Source organism: Dama dama, chromosome 31 (genome assembly GCF_033118175.1).
Source record: "Dama dama isolate Ldn47 chromosome 31, ASM3311817v1, whole genome shotgun sequence".
Taxonomy (NCBI): Eukaryota; Metazoa; Chordata; class Mammalia; order Artiodactyla; family Cervidae; genus Dama; species Dama dama.
Window position 1 is genome coordinate 47,755,826 of NC_083711.1, and position 20,780 is coordinate 47,776,605.

The 20,780-nt window shown below is 40.5% G+C and overlaps 1 protein-coding gene across 2 annotated transcripts in view; it reads left to right on the forward strand.

The window, feature by feature from the left end:
* Window positions 1-20,780, forward strand: part of CMSS1 (cms1 ribosomal small subunit homolog) — a 390,283-nt gene that overhangs the window by 132,394 nt on the left and 237,109 nt on the right. The window contains exon 3 of one of the 2 annotated variants that reach the window (XM_061134416.1): window positions 18,159-18,302. The exons of the other annotated variant lie outside the window; for it this stretch is intronic. Within the exon in view, the coding sequence (XP_060990399.1) occupies window positions 18,159-18,302 (144 nt within the window). The remainder of the gene's footprint in view (window positions 1-18,158; window positions 18,303-20,780) is intronic. 2 annotated transcript variants of the gene reach the window in all.

Here is a 20,780-nt window from a genome sequence, read left to right on the forward strand (position 1 = left end):
CAGAGAAATCCCACGGACAGCAGTGAGGAGCCGGTGCACTGCATCAGAGACCCCTACAGCCAAAATGACATTAAAAAAAATTCTGGAGGGAATTCCCCGGTGGTCCAGTGACTGGGGCTCTGGCTTCCACTGCAAGGGAGCACAGATCTATCCCTGGTTGGGGAACTAGGCATGGCCAAAAGGAAAGAAAAAAATCTGGAGAAGTTCAAGCATACAGAGAGGTATGAAAATACAATGAATCACTACATGCTACCACACAGATTTGTAAAATCTCTATTTATTATATATTTGGGTAATATATTACAGATTAACCTGAACAATCCAATACATTAGAAAATAGTTTTTTAAGCAAAATATTATAGATAGAATAGAATCCCCTATGTACGTCTTCCTTAACTCACTTTCTACATATCCTACCCCATAAGTAACCGTCTTGAATTTGGTGTTTATTCTTCCCATGCATGTTTTATACTTTATATTTTTAATGCATGTGCATATATTGCTGAGCCATTTATAGTATTACTTTGCAGATTTTCAAACCTAATGTAAACATAGCATATTGAATGTAGCATTCTGAAAGTTTTTTTGCACTATATTTTTGAGATTCTTACTTGTTCCATTTTACTTATTTTACATATTTGACTGTTATATGGTATTACACTGTATGAATAATCCACCATTTACTTATCCATTTTACTGTTGATGGATATTTAAATAATTTACATGTTTTAAGTGTTAGAAAAAAACGCAGCTGTGAACATATTTTTACATTTTCTTCCTGTGTACATGCAGTTCTTTGGGTATTCTTTATGGTATAAGAGTGGGATTTTTGGACTCTGCCATATTGTGTTCTCAACATTACTAGGGATTACTGCTCTCCTGAGTGGAGTACCAATTTGTAACAGAGTATAAGTGTTCTCCTTGCTCCATATCTTCAATAACACATGCTATTATGGAATTTATGCCAATCTGGTAAATGAAATGGTATCTGATTTGCATCCTGAATTAATAAGAGCAGCATCCTTTTATGTGTTTAGATGCCATTTGAGTTTCTTCATAAATTGGTTGTTCATAGTCTTTGCCCATTTTCCTTTTGTAAATATTAGTTGTGTTTTTCTTCTGAATTTATAGGAACTCATTACATATTCTATAAGTTACTGTTTTGTTGATTAAATGTTTTGCTGTTATTTCTTCTGATAGTAGCTTAAACATTTTCACTTTATGTCTTTTGTGGTAAAGAAGTTTTCAATTTAATTTAGTCAAGTTAATCGGTTTTTAAATCAGTTATTTATTTTTCAATTGGAGGACAGTTGTTTTACAATATTGTGTTGGCTTCTGCCATACATGAGCATGAGTCAGCCATAGGCACACACATGTCCCCTCTCTCTTGAACTTTCCTCCCACCCCACCCCACGCCTGTAGGTTGTCACAGAGAACTGGGCTTGAACTCCCTGCATCACACAGCAGATTCCCACTGGCTCACCATTTGACATGTGGTAAAGTATACGCTTCAGTGCTACCCGTTCGGTTCTTCCCACCCTCGCCTTTCCCCTCTGTGTCCACAAGTCTGTCTCTATTTTTGCATCTCCATTGCTGCCCTGCAAATAGGCTCATCAGTACCCTTCTAGATTCCATATACATGCATTAATATATGATACTTGTTTTTCTCTTTCTGACTTAACTTCACTCTGTATAATAGGCTCTAGGTTCATCTACCTTATTAGAACTGACTCAGATGCGTTCCTTTTTATAGCTGAGTGATATTCCATTGTATATATGTACCACAACTTCTTTATCCATTCACCTGTCAATGGACATCTAGGTTGCTTCCATGTCCTATCTGTTGTAAACAGTGCTGCAATGAACATTGGGGTACCTGTGTCTTTTTAAGTTATGGTTTCCTCAGGGCATATGCCCTGCAGTGGGATTATTGGGTCATATGGAAGTTTTATTCCTAGTTTTCTAAGGAATCTCCATCCTGTTCCTCTTAGTGGCTGTATCAGTTTATATTACCACCAACAGTGCAAGAGGGTTCCCTTTCTCCACAGCCTCTTTAGTATTTATTGTTTGTAGATTTTTTTTATGATGGCCATTTTGACTGGTGTGAGATGATACCTCACTGTAGTTCTGATTTGCATTTCTCTAGAAATAAATCAGTTCTTTTCTTTATAATTTGCATTGGAAACCAAAATTTGAGCAGTGGCAGTATAATAGAATGGTTAAGACCATGAACTCTGGAACCACTCTGCCTGAGTTCATACCTCTCCTCCATTACTTACTGGCTATAAAACTTTGGCAAGTTACTTGATACCTCTCTGCCTTTCTCATCTGTAAAATGAGGATGATAATAGTAGTATATTCATAACCTAAAGTTGCTGTGAGGATTAAATTAGTCAATACATGTCATATGTTTGCCGCATGCCTAATACAATATTATCACCAAATAAACATTAGCTTTTATTATTAACATTATTAACTTTACTTTTATTCCCTCCAATTTTATAGTGATTCTGTATTACCTTTATAGTTAGAAAAAAATTTAAGAGCTAAAGCAAGTTTATTTGATTGTCTATTTTATCTAATGATTTGTGAACCATGAATTCAGGGAGAAAGAAAAGAAGTTTGAAAGAATGGTTTTGTGTCTTTCCTGGGTACTCTATTGAAGAAGTGAGTTCCACCTTGCTGGCACCACTTGAGAAATCAGAGTACAGAAGAGTTTAGGAACCTTGAGGACTTCATAACCAACCAGCTAAGCCTCTATTCATCTCTCCACCCATCCTTCAACAAGCATTTATTGAAGGCCCACTGTGTGTCCTGCACTAAATTGGTTATTTATGGTGTGACTGTCTTAATTTTCTTAATACAGGTGGTACACTTTCAAGTGTAAAGTTTATGGAAATAGTTTGTAAATCTGGGGTCATGAAAAGTACACTGAACTAGACAGAAGTCAGGTGAAAAAAATTCTATCACAAATCAGCTGTGGGACTTAGTTAAGACATGACCCTCCCTGAGTGCAGTATGTGGTTTGTGTGATTTGTGAGGTGAGGGGGTGAGGAGGTGATCTCTATGGCCCCCTTTCTCCTAGGATATATAATGAGTCTTGCCACTGTGCCTTTCTTTTAGCATAGATTGTCAATAGTGTATTTCAAAGACATGAATTTGTGGGTCTGCATCCTATAGGAAATCCACAGAAATCTAAACACTGCATGTGGATATGCAGTAAACCTGTGACTAATGGTTTTCACCAGAGTAGAGATCACAGTTAAAAGACAGCGCTTAAGGAAAGAGTCCCAGAATTAATTTTCAACTGAGAATTGTTCAGTAGCCTCATCATAATAATCAGGCTGTAAAAGCAGAACTTGAAGGTGTTAGTGGCTTACCTGTTTATTATGTATTTTGTCAGTAACAAACCAACTATCAAGTGATACTAGTGGGACACCCTGCCTTAAAGTTACAGTGTCCATCTGGAGAAATTTAAAACATTCACTTTCAAAGTTTTAACAAGTCATGTAGTATGTTTTCTCTATAATTCGTGTTCATTCTGACTTTCCTCCATCACACATTTATTTCCTCTGTTAGCTGCTAGAGATCAACAGTGATGGTGGTGATAGTGGTGGTAATATTGATGATAGCTAATACCTAATGAGTAGTTACTACATGCCAGGCATTCTTCTAAGCATTTTACATTTATTAACTCATTCAGTTCTCCACAACAACCCTATGAAGTGTGGGGATATTATTATCTCTATTTACAATGAAGAAATGGAAGCACCAATGAAGGCTGGAAGTAAGTGGAAGAACTGGGATTTGAATCCAGACGACCCAGCTTGACTAGCTGTGCTGTTAAAAAATCGTGTTTCATGCTATCATACTGTACTGGATATAAGGCTGGATATACTGCCAAAGACAGGTGCTTATAAACGCCCTGTCTGAGATGGGTACAGACATCATGTGTGAAGAATTGCTTGTAGCCTTGCTGAAGAGATGACTCATCAATAATTACAGTAGAGGTGATCAGTGATTTGTGGCAGTAGTTGTCCCTGACTGTCCACTACTTGGCCTTCCCTGGTAGCTCAGCTGGGAAAGAATCAGCCTGCAGTACAGGAGACCTGGGTTTGATCCCTGGGTTGGGAAGATCCTCTGGAGAAGGGAAAGGCTACGCACTCCAGTATTCTGGCCTGAAGAAGTCCATGGAGTGTATAGTCCATGAGGTTGCAAAGAGTTGGACATGACTGAGTGACTTTCACTTTCACTCCACTACATATAATAAGTCCAGGAAAGGATTTATTTATTTGAGAAATGCACAAGCATAAAGGGAGTATATTTTTATGTAGGGATGGAAGGTTAAGATATATAGAATTTTTGACTGTAGAAAGCCCCATTATGTGTATATTTATGTACTAATAAATAATGTTCCTATACTAGCATATTAATAAATGCTGTGTTCCTTATGAAAACATATTCAAAAATAAAAAGGAAAAATATTAACAAAAAATAAGAAATCCAGTTTTTTTTCTCCCACCCCATTGGATTATCTTGATCACCTCAGGGAGATCATTACTCTGGCCTATAGGCATAATGGAAGGTTGTTAATGTAGAGTAGATATGTTTAAAACACTTAAATATTATGTACCACTTTGTTTATATAAATGTTCTCACATGAAAGACAGGCCTTCAGTTTCTTCTGTCTAATATTAATAGTCTCCACTCATGTGTCCCATGGGATTTCTGACCTGGTGTTTCATACCTAACGGCTATTCAAGAAAATGACTGATTTGTTCCTTCTACTTTGTGGGCTATCCACAATTTAGGTAACATTGCTAAATAACTGTGGCTTAAAACTCTGTAGGTCACTGCATTTTCAGTCATCTTGTGGCTCAACTGGGTGTGAATGGGCTAAGATGGGCTCACTACATATCTGACTCTCAGCTAGACAAACTTGATCTCAGCCAGATCATCTCATCTCTGCTCCACGTGGGCTTTCAGCCTCTGGTGGGCTAGACCAGGCTTCCCCATACAGCGGACTCAGGGCAGCATCCCAAGAGTATGATGAACAGTGATCTGTGGCAGTAGTTGTCACCGACTCTCCCCTGCATCGCTTATTCTCCCCTACTCCAAGTCTTCAGGTTTTTTGGTAAAAGAGCATTACAAGGCCACCCCAAATTCAGGAAGTGGGGAAACAGATTCCATTTCCTGATGGAAGGAGCTGCAGAGTCACATTGCAGGGGGCTGGGAAGAATTAACTGCAGCCATCTTTGAAAAACGCTTCGTCCGTCACACTGACAGATTCATATTGCTGTGAAAATCAAATAGAAGCCTAGTTTAAAAGAGGTCAGATGTGTTTGGTTCTTTACTTCTTTTAGTTTGAAGCTTAGGGTTATTTTTGTGACTTCTATGGTGCATTTCTGTGCTTTCATCTTACCCAGGTAGTCAAATGTGGAACAATGGCCTACTGATAAGAATCAACTTGTATTCTGTTACTATTTAGTAAGGATTCCTCTGTCACCATTAATCTTATCCAAGGTATGCCTTCCAGAATTCCAAGATAATGTAAGTTTCTGTTTAGCAGGGTAGCTTGCTAAGCATTGCTCGTAAGCAGTGCTCGTTGAGTTTAAGGCAACTCTGAACTACTACAGGGCTTCCCAGGAGGCACTCGTGGTAAAAGAACCCACCTGCCTGTGCCGGTTACACGTACCAGACGCAGGTTCCACCCCTGGGTTGGGAAGGTCCCCTGGAGGAGGGCATGGCAACCCACCCTAGTATTCTTGCCTGGAGAATCCCATGGACAGAAGAGCCTGGTGGGCTACAGTCCGTAGAGCCGCACAGTTGGACTCGACTGTAGCAACTTAGCATGAAGCACAGGCTGCTACAGAAAACTGAACGGATCTCCATACACACACTGTCTTCCCTCACCTCTCATTCTTTTTTTTTAATTGAGTTATAGTTGATATACAATATTATATGTTACAGGTGTAAAATATAGTGGTTCATCATTTTTAAAGGTTGTATTCCATTTATAGTTATTATAAAATATTGGCTATATTCCTCCTCACCTCATTGTTAAAGTGAGTTGAGTGAAATCCTCCAGGAGTGCACAGATCATCTGCCAATGATGATATTTATAAGTGATTTTTTTTTTTTTTTAAAAAGGAATGAGCTGAAACGTTTTTATGTTACGTTTATCCTTTTTAAATTGTTTAGAGCTTTTCTGAAACCATATATCTTCTTTGGGGACTAGGGGAGACAGCTTCAGCATTCTTGCTGGTGCTCAGTTGGGTTTGTGAGCAGACACTTCATGTGCAGACTTCGGGTTGACTGAGGAGTGTGTGTCTCCGCGTGTTTACAGTGGTGGAATTTCCTTATGCTTCTGCCAACAACCACAAAACGACCAGTAATGAGAAGTAATTAAGTATCAAGAGGAAGACAACAAAGATGTGGATTTCATGATTCTCTCATGCTTTGTATTATCACTGACTTCATTGTTTCTCTTGGCAAATTTTTTATGCATCTGGGCTTGGCCCAGGGGTGCGTACTGAGGAAAAGAAAAACTTTGTAATAGCAGCGGTGGTTTGGGATTTTCAGGTTGCAAAGGGAAAAAATGGAATGGAAAATTGCTTTTGTTTATAACAAATTATGATGCCTTACTCTTTGCATAACTGTCGCTAGTGACATCATGCCTGATGGTTTTGCAAAGAGGAAACCTGCCTAGCTGTCAGGTTTAACACAGCCTAATGTGTTGATTATCTGTGACTCTCGGAGCCATAGAATGGCAGCCTTCAGAAATGTAAGAGAGTGATAGACTGGGAATCAGGAAACAGGACTTCTGATCTCAGTTCTGCTTTTAATTAGCTAGGCTCTGGGTCGTAGCTCGTAAAATAAGGATATTAGGCTGGGTTGGCCCCATGAGGTCATTCAGGATGAAATAAGGTTTATTTCCCTTGACCTCTACCCTGGTCCTCACTCCCTAATGGGCCCCCCGTACTACAGAATTTGTGCCTGAGACTAGATGATCTCTGAGGTCCTGGGACTTCCCGCTTTAGAATTTTGTGCTTCTCTGTTGTCTTGTATCTATGGATACAAATACAGTGCAGTTGGCCCTGAGAAGCAGATTCTGCTTTGTTTTCCTACGCAGTGACCTCGGTCAGTTTTTCTTTGGCATAAGCTGGTTGAAATTGTGATATATTTTGGTAAGGATGTGTTCATGCAGAAGAAGGACAAATAGAATTTTTTGCAATTATTTACTTAATTTAGTTACAGGAAATAGCCAAATGTCATTTGAGGCCCATGTTAACTACCACCTCCCCCCAGCGTACAAGCCCCTAGTCAACTCCTTATTATAAATGTTGAATTTTCTTAATCATTCTTTCTTTGTATAACAAAAACTGCTTATTCGACATAATTGGATGCTACTTAGACATAATTTAGTCTCTGCATACCTGTGTATTTCCATGTTTGAATGGTGAAAAGAGGTTATTTGGCTGTATAAAAGAACTTCAAAATGCCTCAGTGAAAGAAATTGGTTGTGGTCTTGATCATTTACTATGATATCGGGTAACCAATCAAAACTACTCCAATTTAAAGAAGAAAATAACAATGATAACTTACATTAATCCAGTACTTAGCAAACAAATACTAAATGCTTTCTTTTGGTTAACTCCTTTAGTCTTCTCAAAAACTTTTTCTCTGTTTTGCAATAGAAGAAACTGAGGCATAGCTGCTAAGTAACTTGCTAAAGGTCATACTGCTAGAAAGTAGTGAAGCCAGGTCCCAGCATGGGCGTCTGGCTTTAGAGTTCAGCAAATCACCATGCTATATCTACTTGGGGTCTCATAAGAAGGTATACTTAGTAAAGGAAAATACCCTGCTTCAACACTTATTCAGTAAACATTTATGAAGTACCTACTGTATCAGTTATCATATTTGCTAATTTGTGCAAGCTTATTTTTGTATCTGGACTAATGTCTGTTTTGTTGATGTGTTTGTACAGTTTTTTGTACAGTTGTACGGTTTTTTGTACAGTTTTTTGTACAGTTAATTCTGGCTACCCAGAATTACACAAAAATCTGAATATTAATGAGTTCACAACTTCTGGCCTTTTCAGCAATCGGTCTATTCAGTAGAGGTGTTTTGTTTTCATGCATCATTTATGTGCAGAAACTAAGCCACAAAGTGACTTTTCTCAGACACTTGGCTGGCATCTTGGGTGTGGGCAGAGGGGGCATGGCAAGAAAGACTGAGATTATGGGATCACGTGGATCTGGATGTGAATCACTACTCCAGCATGTTAACTCTGTGGCCTTGAACAACGTACTGTACCTCTGTGAGCCTTCAGACGTAAAATGGAGATAATGCTACCTGGTCATGAGTTTATTGTTCATGCTTTGTGAGCTTAGGGTCCCTGTTGTTCATGTCTGTCTCTACAGTGTTCAACAGAGTTGGACCTCAGCAGGGATTCATTGGAATGACTGAATCATGCAGTCCTCAATAGAGCTGATTGGCTATAAGTATCAATAGGGACTGCCTCATAGTAAAGATGAGTCATCTTGTGAACCCTGGGCTAGAAATTCAGAAAAATGGTACTGAGAATCTGATAGAAGCAGCTAATGTGTATAGACCTCTTACCACATGCCGGGTGCTATCTTAAATGCTTTGTGTAAGTCATCATTTAATCTTAAAGAGTTTGACCCTTAGTAAAGACTGTAGGAAAGGGCATGGTAAAGCTAAACTAAGGGTGGAGACTCTCAAAGACAAAAATTAATATCAAGATGAGGGTAGTCCCCTTCATGAATCACAGCCTTGTAGTGGCAAAAGGACGTAGTGCTGTGCATGGCCATCTAAGACAGATGGGTTATAGTGAAGAGTTCTGACAAAATGTGGTCTGCTGAGGGAGGAAATGGCAGCCCACTGCAGTATTCTTTCCTGGAGAATCCCATGAACAGTATGAAAAGGCAAAAAGATATGACCCTGAAAGATGAGCGCCCCAGATCAGAAAGTGTCCAATGTCCTACAGGGGAAGAGCGGAGGACAATTACTAATAGCTCCTGAAAGAATGAAGCAGCTGGGCCAAAGTGGAAACAACACTTAGTTGTGGTGAAGGTAAAGTCCGATGCTCTAAAGAACAATATTGCATAGGAACCTGTAATGGTAAGTCCAGGAATCAGTTTACCTACTGGACGTGGTCAAACAGAGATAGCAAGAGTGAACATGGATGTCTTAGGGAATCAGTGAACTGAAATGGACAGGAATGGGCAAATTTAATTCAGATGACCATTATATCTACTACTGTGGGCAAGAATCCCTTAAAAGAAATGGAATAGCACTCATAGTGAACAAAGAGTTTGAAATGCAGTACTTGGGTGCAATCTCAAAATCAGCAGAATGATGATGATTCATTTCCAAGGCAAGCCAATTCAACATCACAGTAATCCATGTCTATGCCCCAACCTTTAATGTTGAAAAAGCTGAAGTTGACCAGTTCTATGAAGACCTACAAGACCTTCTAGAACCAACACTAAAAAAAGATGTCCTTTTCATCAAAGGGGATTAAAATGCAAAAGTAGGAACTTAAGAGACACCCGGAATAACAGGCAAGTTTGGCCTTGGAATACAACATGAAGTAAGGTAAAGGCTAGCAGAGTTTTACCAACAGAACACACTGCTCCTTGGAAAGAAAACTATGACAAACCTAGGCAGCATATTAAAAAGCAGAGACATCATTTTGCCAACAAAGTTCTATGTAGTTAAAACGCTGGCTTTTCCAGTACCCATATACAATGTGAAAGTTGGACCGTAAAGAAGAATTCCACTGAGCACCAAAGAACTGTTGCTTTCAAATTGGGGTGCTGGAGAAGACTCTTGAGAGTCCCTTGGACTGCAAGGAAATCAAACCAGTCAATCCTAAAGGAAATTAACACTGAATATTCATTGGAAGGACTGATGCTGAAGCTGAAGCTCTAGTACTTGGGCCACCTGATAGGAAGAGCCACCTCATTGGAACAGACCCTGATGCTGGGAAAGGTTGAAGGCAAAAGGAGAAGGGGGCAGCAGAAGATGAGATGGTTGGATGGCATCACCTCACCAACTCAGTGGACATGAGTTTAATCTAACTCCAGGAGATAAAGAAGGACAGGGAAGCCTGGTATGCTAACAGTCCATGGAGTCACAAAGAGTCAAACACAACATAGTAACTGAACAACAACAATCAGGGTAGTGCGGGTACCTCCACAAAGTTTAGTGTGTGTGTTTGCACACATGTGGGTGGAGATGGGACACTCGGTCCCCAAGACTGACTAGAAAATTGCAGTTAAAGTCACTGAATTCTCAGAACCTTTATCATACATACCCTGACCCTTGGTTCCACCTCACCCTCACCTCCCTGATTACAGGTTCACATGCGTAAAATGAGTTCAACATCCACCACACCCCTTTTTATTTGACGGCACCTTGAACAGTCCTTAGTCCTGTTTTTATGTCTGTGACATAATGCAGTGCCATTTAAACTCATTTGTAGGAAGTTTGGGGGATGAACTGTTTTGATGGCAAGATGGCTGCATAACGCACAGTCAGTCTGTGCCAACTGGAGGATGCTCTTCGCCAAGGGACAACCTTGAAAGTGATTCAGTGCCTTAAATTTGAATGTGTTTAACATTTAGGGAGCAGACTGTCGGCTGGCTTTACATTTCCACTTGGATTTCCCCCTCTCTCTGTGTGGATCCATAAAGCTATAACTTAGTTCCCTGAAAGGAGAATGGAAAGAGAAGTAGTAAGATTATGGGGTTCTCAGCAGAGCTGGTTGAGCCCTTAATATTAACTGTCCCATGGTAAATGTGATTCATCTATGAAAATACTGGCTATAAATAGATGTTAATAGTGCTCAGTTGCAGATCAGCCAGGTTGTGCTTGCATGGCCACATTTGGGAAAAAAATCCTGTTGAGTATTTTATTGGGTTTCTCTTAAAATGAAAAAATAAAAGTTTGTTTCCTTTTATTGCCCTAGTCACCCACATTTGAAGACACTAAATTCAGCCAGCTAAGCAGAGCTATCTGATGGCTAAAAAAGACATATTGAAAACCAGATAACCTAATTTAGCAATGGCCCCCCTTTATCTTTTTCTTCCATTTTCAGTAAAAGTCATTGACACATTCCCTTAAAGGTATTTTTACTTGTAGGGAAGGCATGAATAGGGCTTCAGAGAAGGGAATAGAACTTGGGGATCTGTGATTCAGGTCCATATTCTTAAGAATTCTGATTCCTAAAAGAAATTCAGGGTTACTTTAACATCAAGTGTGAGGTTCAGAAGGCAGTGTAGTCATCTCATCCATCTCCCATAGTATCGGTCAGTTCAATCAGTTCAGTCGCTCAGTCGTGTCCGACTCTTTGCGACCCCATGAACCGCAGCACGCCAGGCCTCCCTGTCCATCACCAACTCCCGGAGTCCACCCAAACGCATGTCCGTCGAGTCGGTGATGACTTCCAACCATCTCATCCTCTGTCGTCCCCTTCTCCTCCTGCCCTCAATCTTTCCCAGCATCAGGGTCTTTTCAAATGAGTCAGCTCTTCGCATCAGGTGGCCAAAGTATTGGAGTTTCAGCTTCAGCATCAGTCTTTCCAATGAACACCCAGGACTAATCTCCTTTAGGATGCACTGGTTGGATCTCCTTGCAGTCCAAGGGACTCTCAAGAGTCTTCTCCAACACCACAGTTCAAAAGCATCAATTCTTCGGCGCTCAGCTTTCTTTATACGTCCATACATGACTACTGGAAAAACCATAGCCTTGACCAGACGGACCTTTGTTGACAAAGTCAACGTAGTATCAGGCACTAGGTATTTTCTGTGCCCTTCTACGCCATTGTTACACATTGTCCTGTGCCCATCTATGCCATCGTTACACAGCCTTAAGTGTCTGAGGGCTTCCCTAGTGGCTCAAATGGTAAAGAATCTGCCTGCAGTGTGGGAGATCTGGGTTTGACCCCTGGGTTGGGAAGATCCCCTGGAGAAGGAAACGGCAACCCACTCTAGTATTCTTGCTGGAGAGTCCCATGGACAGAGGAGCCTGGTGGGCTACAATCCATGGGGTCGCGAAGAGTCAGACACAACTGAGCGACTAACACACACAAGTGTCTGAAAGTGCTTCCTTGTGAGCTGAAATATAGCTCCCAGGATCTTTATTCATTTATCCTTCTCCTGCCTCAGGAGCTAAGTCAAGCAAGGCTGCCTCTCTTGCCGCATGGTGGCCCTTCAGTGGGAAGTACTCTGTTCTTTTTTCCAGATGTAACACTCACCACACCTCACGTTGTGTGGTTTAGTCTCCCTCATCCAACACACCATCTCACCACACATTTTGATTGCACCCCTTTTGAATTACACTTCATTAGGTTAGGTGTTTCTTAAAGAAATGCATAGAGTTGGGCATGATTTCCCAGATAATAAACACAACTAAAGTAATGAAATGGTAAGAGTATATACTTAGGGAAGACCTCAGTCTTCTGATATTGGATCTCAGTATAGATCAGATAATTTGATAGTAGGCATTTACTGAAGACTTATTCCAGTTTTGCTTATCAGATGAGTGCTTGTAATACCTTTCATGTGTACATTGCTCTTTATATCAGTAAATAGATATTCACCCTGTTTTTTAAGATGAGGAGTTTGAGGTTCAGAAAGCTTAAATAACTTTGGTTAATAAACCTTGAGCCAAAACTGAAAGCTCAGGCGTTCTGACATCCCTTTCTCTCCATCTCATGCTAGATTTCTCAACACTGTGCTTTTTATAAACTTGAATATGTTCTTTGGTTGCTTGTCCACAAAGTGCTCGAGTCAGAGAAGCTGCTATGCTGTAGATACAGAATAAACAGCCTGCCAATGGGGTCTAATAGAGCAGACTTACATCATGGCTTTTCTTAGCTGTGTGTTCTGAAGAAAGGACAAAAAGAAATATAAAAATCTCTGAGTATAAATAGTTGATTTATCCAAGTTTTCCATTACAAATCAGTGGCTCTTTAAATATTCTTTTCTCATTTAAGGTTGACACAGGACTGGGAATGTTTTCCAGATCTTTGTGGAATAGAACAGAAGAAGAAAATTATTTTCATATAGTCCAAGTTAACTTTAAGTGCATTTTAAAATGCCACACTCCCAGCACTAGATCAGCGCTCTTGAAAATCATATGATTCTTTTAACAGTTTTCAAACTACATCACTTTTCATATTTCTTCCAAGTCTGCTCTCTGTTTTTTCTTAGAAGCATGGTGATATTGAGCCAGTCACTTAACCTTTCTATTCTCTTTGAATTTTTGACTCTTTGGCTCTTGGAACCAGTTTCTTCCAATCTCCTTCTTCTGAAACCCATTGGAAGTTAATGTGCCCATGGTCATGACCAGATGCAGACCCAGAAGCCAGAACTCTTGCCTACAGCTCTGTTGCTGTTTCTATAGCAACGCTACATGTTCAACAGGCCAGCCCCTACTTCTTCAGCCCTAGAAAGATATGAATCTTAAAAGATAAAAAATGCATGTTTATAGAACCCAAGTTCAGTTCAGTCGCTCAGTCATGTCCGACTCTTTGCGACCCCATGAATCGCAGCACGCCAGGCCTCCCTGTCCATTACCGACTCCCGGAGTCTACCCAAACCCATGCCCATGGAGTCGGTGATGCCATCCAGCCATCTCATCCTCTGTCGTCCCCTTCTCCTCCTGCCCCTAATCCCTCCCAACATCAGGGTCTTTTCCAATGAGTCAACTCTTCACATGAGGTAGCCAAAGTATTGGAGTTTCAGCTTCAGCATCAGTCCTTCCAATGAACACCCAGGACTGATCTCCTTTAGGATGGACTGGTTGGATCTCCTTGCAGTCCCAGGGACTCTCAAGAGTCTTCTTCAACACCACAGTTCAAAAGCATCAATTTTTCAGTGCTCAGCTTTCTTCACAGTCCAACTCTCACATCCATGCATGACCACTGGAAAAACCATAGTCTTGACCAGACGGACCTTTGTTGGCAAAGTAATGTCTCTGCTTTTTAATATGCTATTTAAGTTGGTCATCACTTTCCTTCCAAGGAGTAAGTGTCTTTTAATTTCATGGCTGCAGTCACCATCTGCAGTGATTTTGGAGCCCATAGAACCCAAAGTGTCCCACAAATTTTTGTTGACTTTCTCAACCTCTTCCTTACCCATTAGTTGACAGTAAGTCACCCTGACTGCCTTTCGGCCTCCTCTTGGCTAGACCTACCTAGTGTAATAAAGAGCTCAGAGATGAATGGGAGATTTGAGATCAAGAGTTTCCATCTACAGATTCCAAATGACATCTTTCCTTTTTCTTCTTTTATCTACTGACCTGTGACTAGAATAGAGTGATAGTGTGTTACTAAAACAAATGTTGCAGCTGGTAACATCCCAAAGCAGTACTCGACCTTGCAGCCATTTTATTTCTCCTTTCCCACATCTACCGTTACTTAGTCTATCTTCCTGTACTGGGGAACAGGTCCCAGCTTGCCTTCTGCTTGCTAGGCATTTGCGTCTAGTCTGGCTCATGTACACTTGATCTTATGAGGGGAAAAGAAAGAAACTAAATTTGTAAAACTCCGATTATTTGCCAGATGATATGACTCATGCTTTCTATTCTTTACATCTCTTTTTTAAAAAAATTCAAACACATGGACTTGATATTATTCTCCTTATTTTAAAGATGAAAAAACTGACATTGATAAATTCACAATTGAATAGAAATATAGGTTCAAGACTAAATACAGAATACCAACAAATGCTGTAGATAATGTCCAATGTACAAAGTGTGTTGGGAGTATTTGAGAGGAAATGTCTAACTGTGCCAAAGATTGGTGAGTGAAAGCACCTCAGAGATTAAGTTGAACCTTGGAGGATAAGAGTAGCTGGCTCATATGTACAGGCTGAAGGTAGATGAAGAATAGTGTGTGGCAAATATCGAGTCATTCCTTATGGCTGAAGTAAAGAAGACCAACAAGGAAATTTGAATGTATATTCTATGTATTAGATGTTAATAAAAAGTTATTGTTAATTTTGTTAGCTGTGTTAGTGACATCATATTTATGTGAGAGAATGTCCTTTTTTATTTTTCTAGATACGTAGCGAAGTATTCTACTGTGAAATGATATGATGTCCTTCTCATATGTTCACATATGAGAAGACTGCAGGCCTAGGGTTGCAGACTCTAACACCTATGGAGGACAGACAGGCCTCAGACAGGAGTGACGCATGCACTTTACTTTGAAAATATTTCAAGAAAAATAAAGGCAGAGAGTAGAGGCAAAATAAGTTTGGCAAAATATTAACGGTTGTTGAAGGGTGGGTGAGTACATGGTCTTTGTCATATTCTTTTTACTTTCTATAAATTTGGAAATGTTCATGACTAAAGATTTAAATAGACCCACACCAGAGACATAGTGTTGGATACATAAACTTTTAAGAAGTTTAAAGAGGAGGGGAGCAAAAGGTGCAAGGTAAAGAGAAAGAAGACACTAATTTCGGGGTGTCTGCCAGAGACAGAGAAGCAGAAAACTGAGCTGTGTCCCAGGAACCAAGAAAGAAAATGATTTCAAGGAGCAGAGAGCTGCTGTGACTTTTTTTTTAAACAACATTGCCACTGCTCAGAACAGTTTTGGAACTCTACTTTTGGAGTTTTCTGTTTTTTGGAATATCTCTCAGCCATGGCAAAATCTGGTTCGTTGAAGGTGAATTTGACTTCTTACCACAGGGAAAAGTTCCTTGGAGCCAAATCTAGTGAATGAAGTCAGGATTTGGGTCAGGAACAACAGACTGGTTCCAAATAGGAAAAGGAGTATGTCAAGACTGTATATTGTCACCCTGCTTATTTAACTTATATGCAGAGTACATCATGAGAAACGCTGGGCTGGAAGAAGCACAAGCTGGAATCAAGATAGCTGGGAGAAATACCCATAACCTCAGATATGCAGATGACACCACCCTTATGGCAGAAATTGAAGAGGAACTAAAAAGCCTCCTGATGAAAGTGAAAGAGGAGAGTGGAAGAGTTGGCTTAAAGCTTAACATTCAGGAAACTAAGATCATGGCATCTGGTCCCATCACTTCATGGCAAATAGATAGGGAGACAGTGGAAACAGTGTCAGACTTCATTTTTGGGGGCTCCAAAGTCACTGCAGATGATGACTGCAGCCATGAAATTAAAAAACGCTTACTCCTTGGAAGGAAAGTTATGACCAACCTAGATAACATATTAAAAAGCAGAGACATTACTTTGCCAACAAAGGTCCGTCTGGTCAAGGCTATGGTTTTTCCAGTGGTCATGTATGGATGTGAGAGTTGGACTGTGAAGAAAGCTGAGCACTGAAAAATTGATGCTTTTGAACTGTGGTGTTGGAGAAGACTCTTGAGAGTCCCTGGGACTGCGAGGAGATCCAACCAGTCCATCCTGAATTAGATCAGTCCTGGGTGTTCATTGGAAGGACTGATGCTGAAGCTGAAACTCCAATACTTTGGCCACCTCATGTGAAGAGTTGACTCATTGGAAAAGACCCTAATGCTGGGAGGGATTAGGGGCAGGAGGAGAAGGGGACGACAGAGGATGAGATGGCTGGATGGCATCACCGACTCCATGGGCATGAGTTTGAGTAAACTCCAGGAGTTGGTGATGGGCAGGGATGCCTGGCGTGCTGCGGTTCATGGGGTTGCAAAGAGTCAGACATGACTGAGTGACTGAGCTGAACTAAACTGAAAACTGTTTTTGGTCAAAGAACCAATTGTGACCTTAAAATAATGAAATTGGGTTTTGTATGTGGTCTTTGAACCAATTTTGAAGATGTTTCCAAAACCTGTCAGCCATGACACATTATCAGAATAAGCTTCGTATAGAAAAACTTTGACAGAGTGACACAAATGGATTTATAACTTGGAGCTTTTGTTTTGTTTTTAATATTCCATCTACTTTGGTTATATGTCAGATCTTTGGTGTCCAAAGCTTCCGGACAAGCAAAAAAGTAGGAGACGACATGGTGTGTGGCAGGGGCAGGAGTGCAGGCTCTGGAGCTGGCCAGCCACGTGGCGGGCCTGTCGCCATCCCTTCACGCTGTCCAGTGTGGGGCAAGTTACCTCATTTCTCGAGCTCGGTGTCTTTGCAGGGATGTTGGGAGGGTTTGAGATCATATGTATAAAATGTTGTGTGTACGACAGGGACATGTGACTTATCTCAGTAGGGACATAGTGATACAATTTTATCTCTTGATTCATCAGACATACCTTTCCTCTTGGGACATCCAGTGAGATAAGAACATAACAAATGGATTTTTGCCTTTTAGCATCATGAGGAGAATATATTACTCAGCCTTACATCGCTGAAGGCAAGGGGAGTTGTTTCAGTCACTGCTAAACCTGTATTTTCAGAAAGTGTGTTATTCTGTTCGTTGCCAAGATGGAGATTGGCAAGCTGAAGAAATTGGAAATTGACCAAGAACCAGTGCCTGTTATTTAGCAGAGAGGTAATAGGGAACCATGACCCTGCCAGTCTGGAGGGACTTACATGAAGTGACTAGCTTCTCAGTCCAAACTGGCGTAACTATCCCAAACAAGATGACGAAGGCTGCTGATTCAAAGGGGTAGGCTCACCCAAGCTCTTACTGGTGTGCCTCTTCCACCAACCAAGACGTTTAAATCTGTAATACCACAGCAACATAGAACTTCCTGTCTTCCTGGCTGGGCACTCTGCTAAAGCACTTTAGATATTACTATTCCCTTGATACTGGAAACAGGCTATCAGCAAATACTACTATTAACCTGTGCTTTATTGGAAATTTAAATTGAAAGAGGTAAAGTCAGTCTGCCCCTAAGCCACAGAACACTACACCAGGGCAGGTATTCCTGCTGGCTTTAGAACCCACCTAGTCTTTGCAAAGCTTATGTTCCATTGCCTGAGTTCTTTCTCACTCGGAATAATGATCTGTGTAAAGGGGGAGGAGAAATCTCTTCAGTACTCATGGCATAAATTTGACTACACTGGCAAAATAAAAAAGGTTCAGAATCCTTTCACCAAAGACCTATATGATGAAGCAGTAAGAGAAGAGAACATATCTCCAGGGAGTAAGAAAAATTACTTAGGCTAGGTCGGATCTCATATTGGAGCCCAGTGTGAATCAAGTTCTTGTTCCTTTACAGTTCTCCATTATTCAACTCAAGAGCATCTGCCTACAATGCAGGAGACCCGGGTTCAATCCCTGGGTCGGGAAGATCTCCTGGAGAAGGAAATGGCAACCCACTCCAGTATTCTTGCCTGGAAAATCCTATGGATGGAAGAATCTGGTAGGCTACGGTCCATGGGGTTACAGAGTCGGACACGACTGAGTGACTTCACTTTCACTTTCACTTTTCTGAGTATTAGCTTGGGAGTTATGGAGCAGTTATGGATGCTTCCTGACTTCTTCTTTAGTCAGGAAGCATCAGGGAGCATCCAAAAGCGTCCAGACAACCACATGCAGCAGGGTGGACACTCAGCCTAGATAGTGTGACTGGCCTAGATCCTATGAGCTTGGGTCAGACTAATTATCAGTGTTCTTCTAACTGGTGTCAGGACTCTCTTTGTGTCCTCTAAGAAGGGTTCACCAAGCCCCTAGTCCCATTAATCTTATGAGAGTATACATTTCCAGCACTTTTTAATTAGGGGAGACCCCTTCCCAGTCCTATTGAATAGATTTGGACCTCAGACGTGAGGACACGGGACTGGGATAGATTGAGCTTGGAGGTTCTACCCACTGTGTGTGGTTCCATATAACCCTTAGTTTGAAAGTGTCTAAGGCAGCCAAGAGTGTGTGTTGACCAAAGAGGGTGGCTTCTGCTAGGAGCTATAAGTAAATAAATGGATGTCAGAGCTCACAATTAAGAGGGGAGGGGTGGGGAAGAGACAAAGAATCACTACCCTCCCTTGAGCATGTTGCTTTCCGTATTTTGGTAATGATTGTAAAGCATTAACACAGAGACTAAACTAAGCTCTTTGTGTTCTTTGCAAGATGGAGAGCTTGCCAAGTCAATTTCAGCATGCAAAGCCCAGACAATTATTCTTTTGGCATGTAGGGGCCACCCTTGTTTTTGCTGGGGGGTGCAGGCGGATCGCCTATTGACACAGGAAGGCTTTATAAGGAAAAAGAAGGCAACTAAAACCCTGCATTTTTTAGAAAAGAAATTCCCTGTCAGGGTTCTCAGCCCCTACCCTCTATGCTAAACCTCTGCCACAGAGCCAACAGAAGCACCCCTTGGGCTCAGAAGTGCTACACACACTTCGAAGCCCTCAGCATGTTACTCATTCGTGACTGTTTTCATTTCCTCCACTTAGCACCTCACCATGAAATCGTGTATTTCTTTTGTGAGTGTGTGCATGAAGATGGTTGATAGCTGTATTTCCAGTGACAACCACTGGAAAGATAAAGTTCTTGAGATTCTTTATGTAACATATGCTTTGCAGTAGTGATTCTCAGCCTATGAACCCAGAACCCCTAGGAACTTTCAAAGTTGTCTAAGGAGGCTTCCAGTCATCTTCCAAAAGCATTGTGAGAAACCAAGTGTGCTGTCTCTCCAAACTGGAGGCTGTTGTGATTGAGAGCATAGAAGCCATTTAAAGGTTTTCTGAATTTGTTGTAGGCTTGTGTGGTTATGTCTGTCTTCATTCTGTGGATAGGAAAAGCTACAACTACTGTCAGTGGGGAATTAGGAAACTTTTTTTATTATGGAAAAGGAATTATCCTGGAAAGGATGAGTAAAAAGTATGTGAACTTTTTTGTAGCAGCTAAGCTCCAAGCTCTGTTTTCTTGTTACTGAACCTTCTACTACTGTGTTTCCTGATCCTACATTGTTTCACATCTGGATCAGAACCCCCTGTTGGTTGCATTTGAAGCTGAGAAGTGGACTGAAGACATTTGATCTTTCAATTTGTTGATCTTAAAAACTATAAATGAAGTTTGTTTTAGTATAATAAGAGAATTCATGCATCTCCTCTCTTTAGTACAAGTTATCATACACAAGGTAATTACTTTCAGGTGAGAAATTATTACAGTTTAACTTGGTGGTGGCTACATGCTGAGGACTGGATCCAGAGTATTCTTATTTTTAGACTTTAGTAGGGACTGCTTCTTCCAGCATGTTGGCTATAGTTTTTAAAATAGAAGTTTGCTGGCTGTATAATATAAAGGACCAAATTGCCAAGCATAGACACTTTCTTCATCAGGGGGTTATAGCATTCATTGCATAGGCGCTGACAAATGCCTGCCTTCTGCTCTGATTGATTTATTATTGTTGTATGTTTTTCTTCTTCCTTTTCTGTCAACATTTCCCTTTTCTAAATAAAGAGGAAGAAAAAGAAATGCTATGCCTGATAATAAGCTCTTAATAAATATTTGAGAATTTCAAAATACATGATTAATAATAAAAAATGAAAATAGTAACTTCAAAATAAAGAAAGAAAAAAAGTCCTAATTAAAAAGCAATATATGTTAAGCACTGAAAACAGGGACACAAACATAAAGAATAAAAAAATTCATCATTAATCCAGCTGAGCTCTTCATCTTTTAGTGTAATTTCTTGCGCACTTTCTTCTCTTCTGTATCTATTATAACGTGCATGTTTGTCCATTGTCGTTTTTCCAAGCCGCAGTTTTTAATGGTTGCATTTCATTATATGACGGCGTCATTATTAATAACCATTCTCCTCCTCCTGGATATTTAGTTTACCATCCTCTTTTGAGTCCTTCCTTCCTACTCCCCAACCTTCACTTTAGAAGCCTTTATCCTG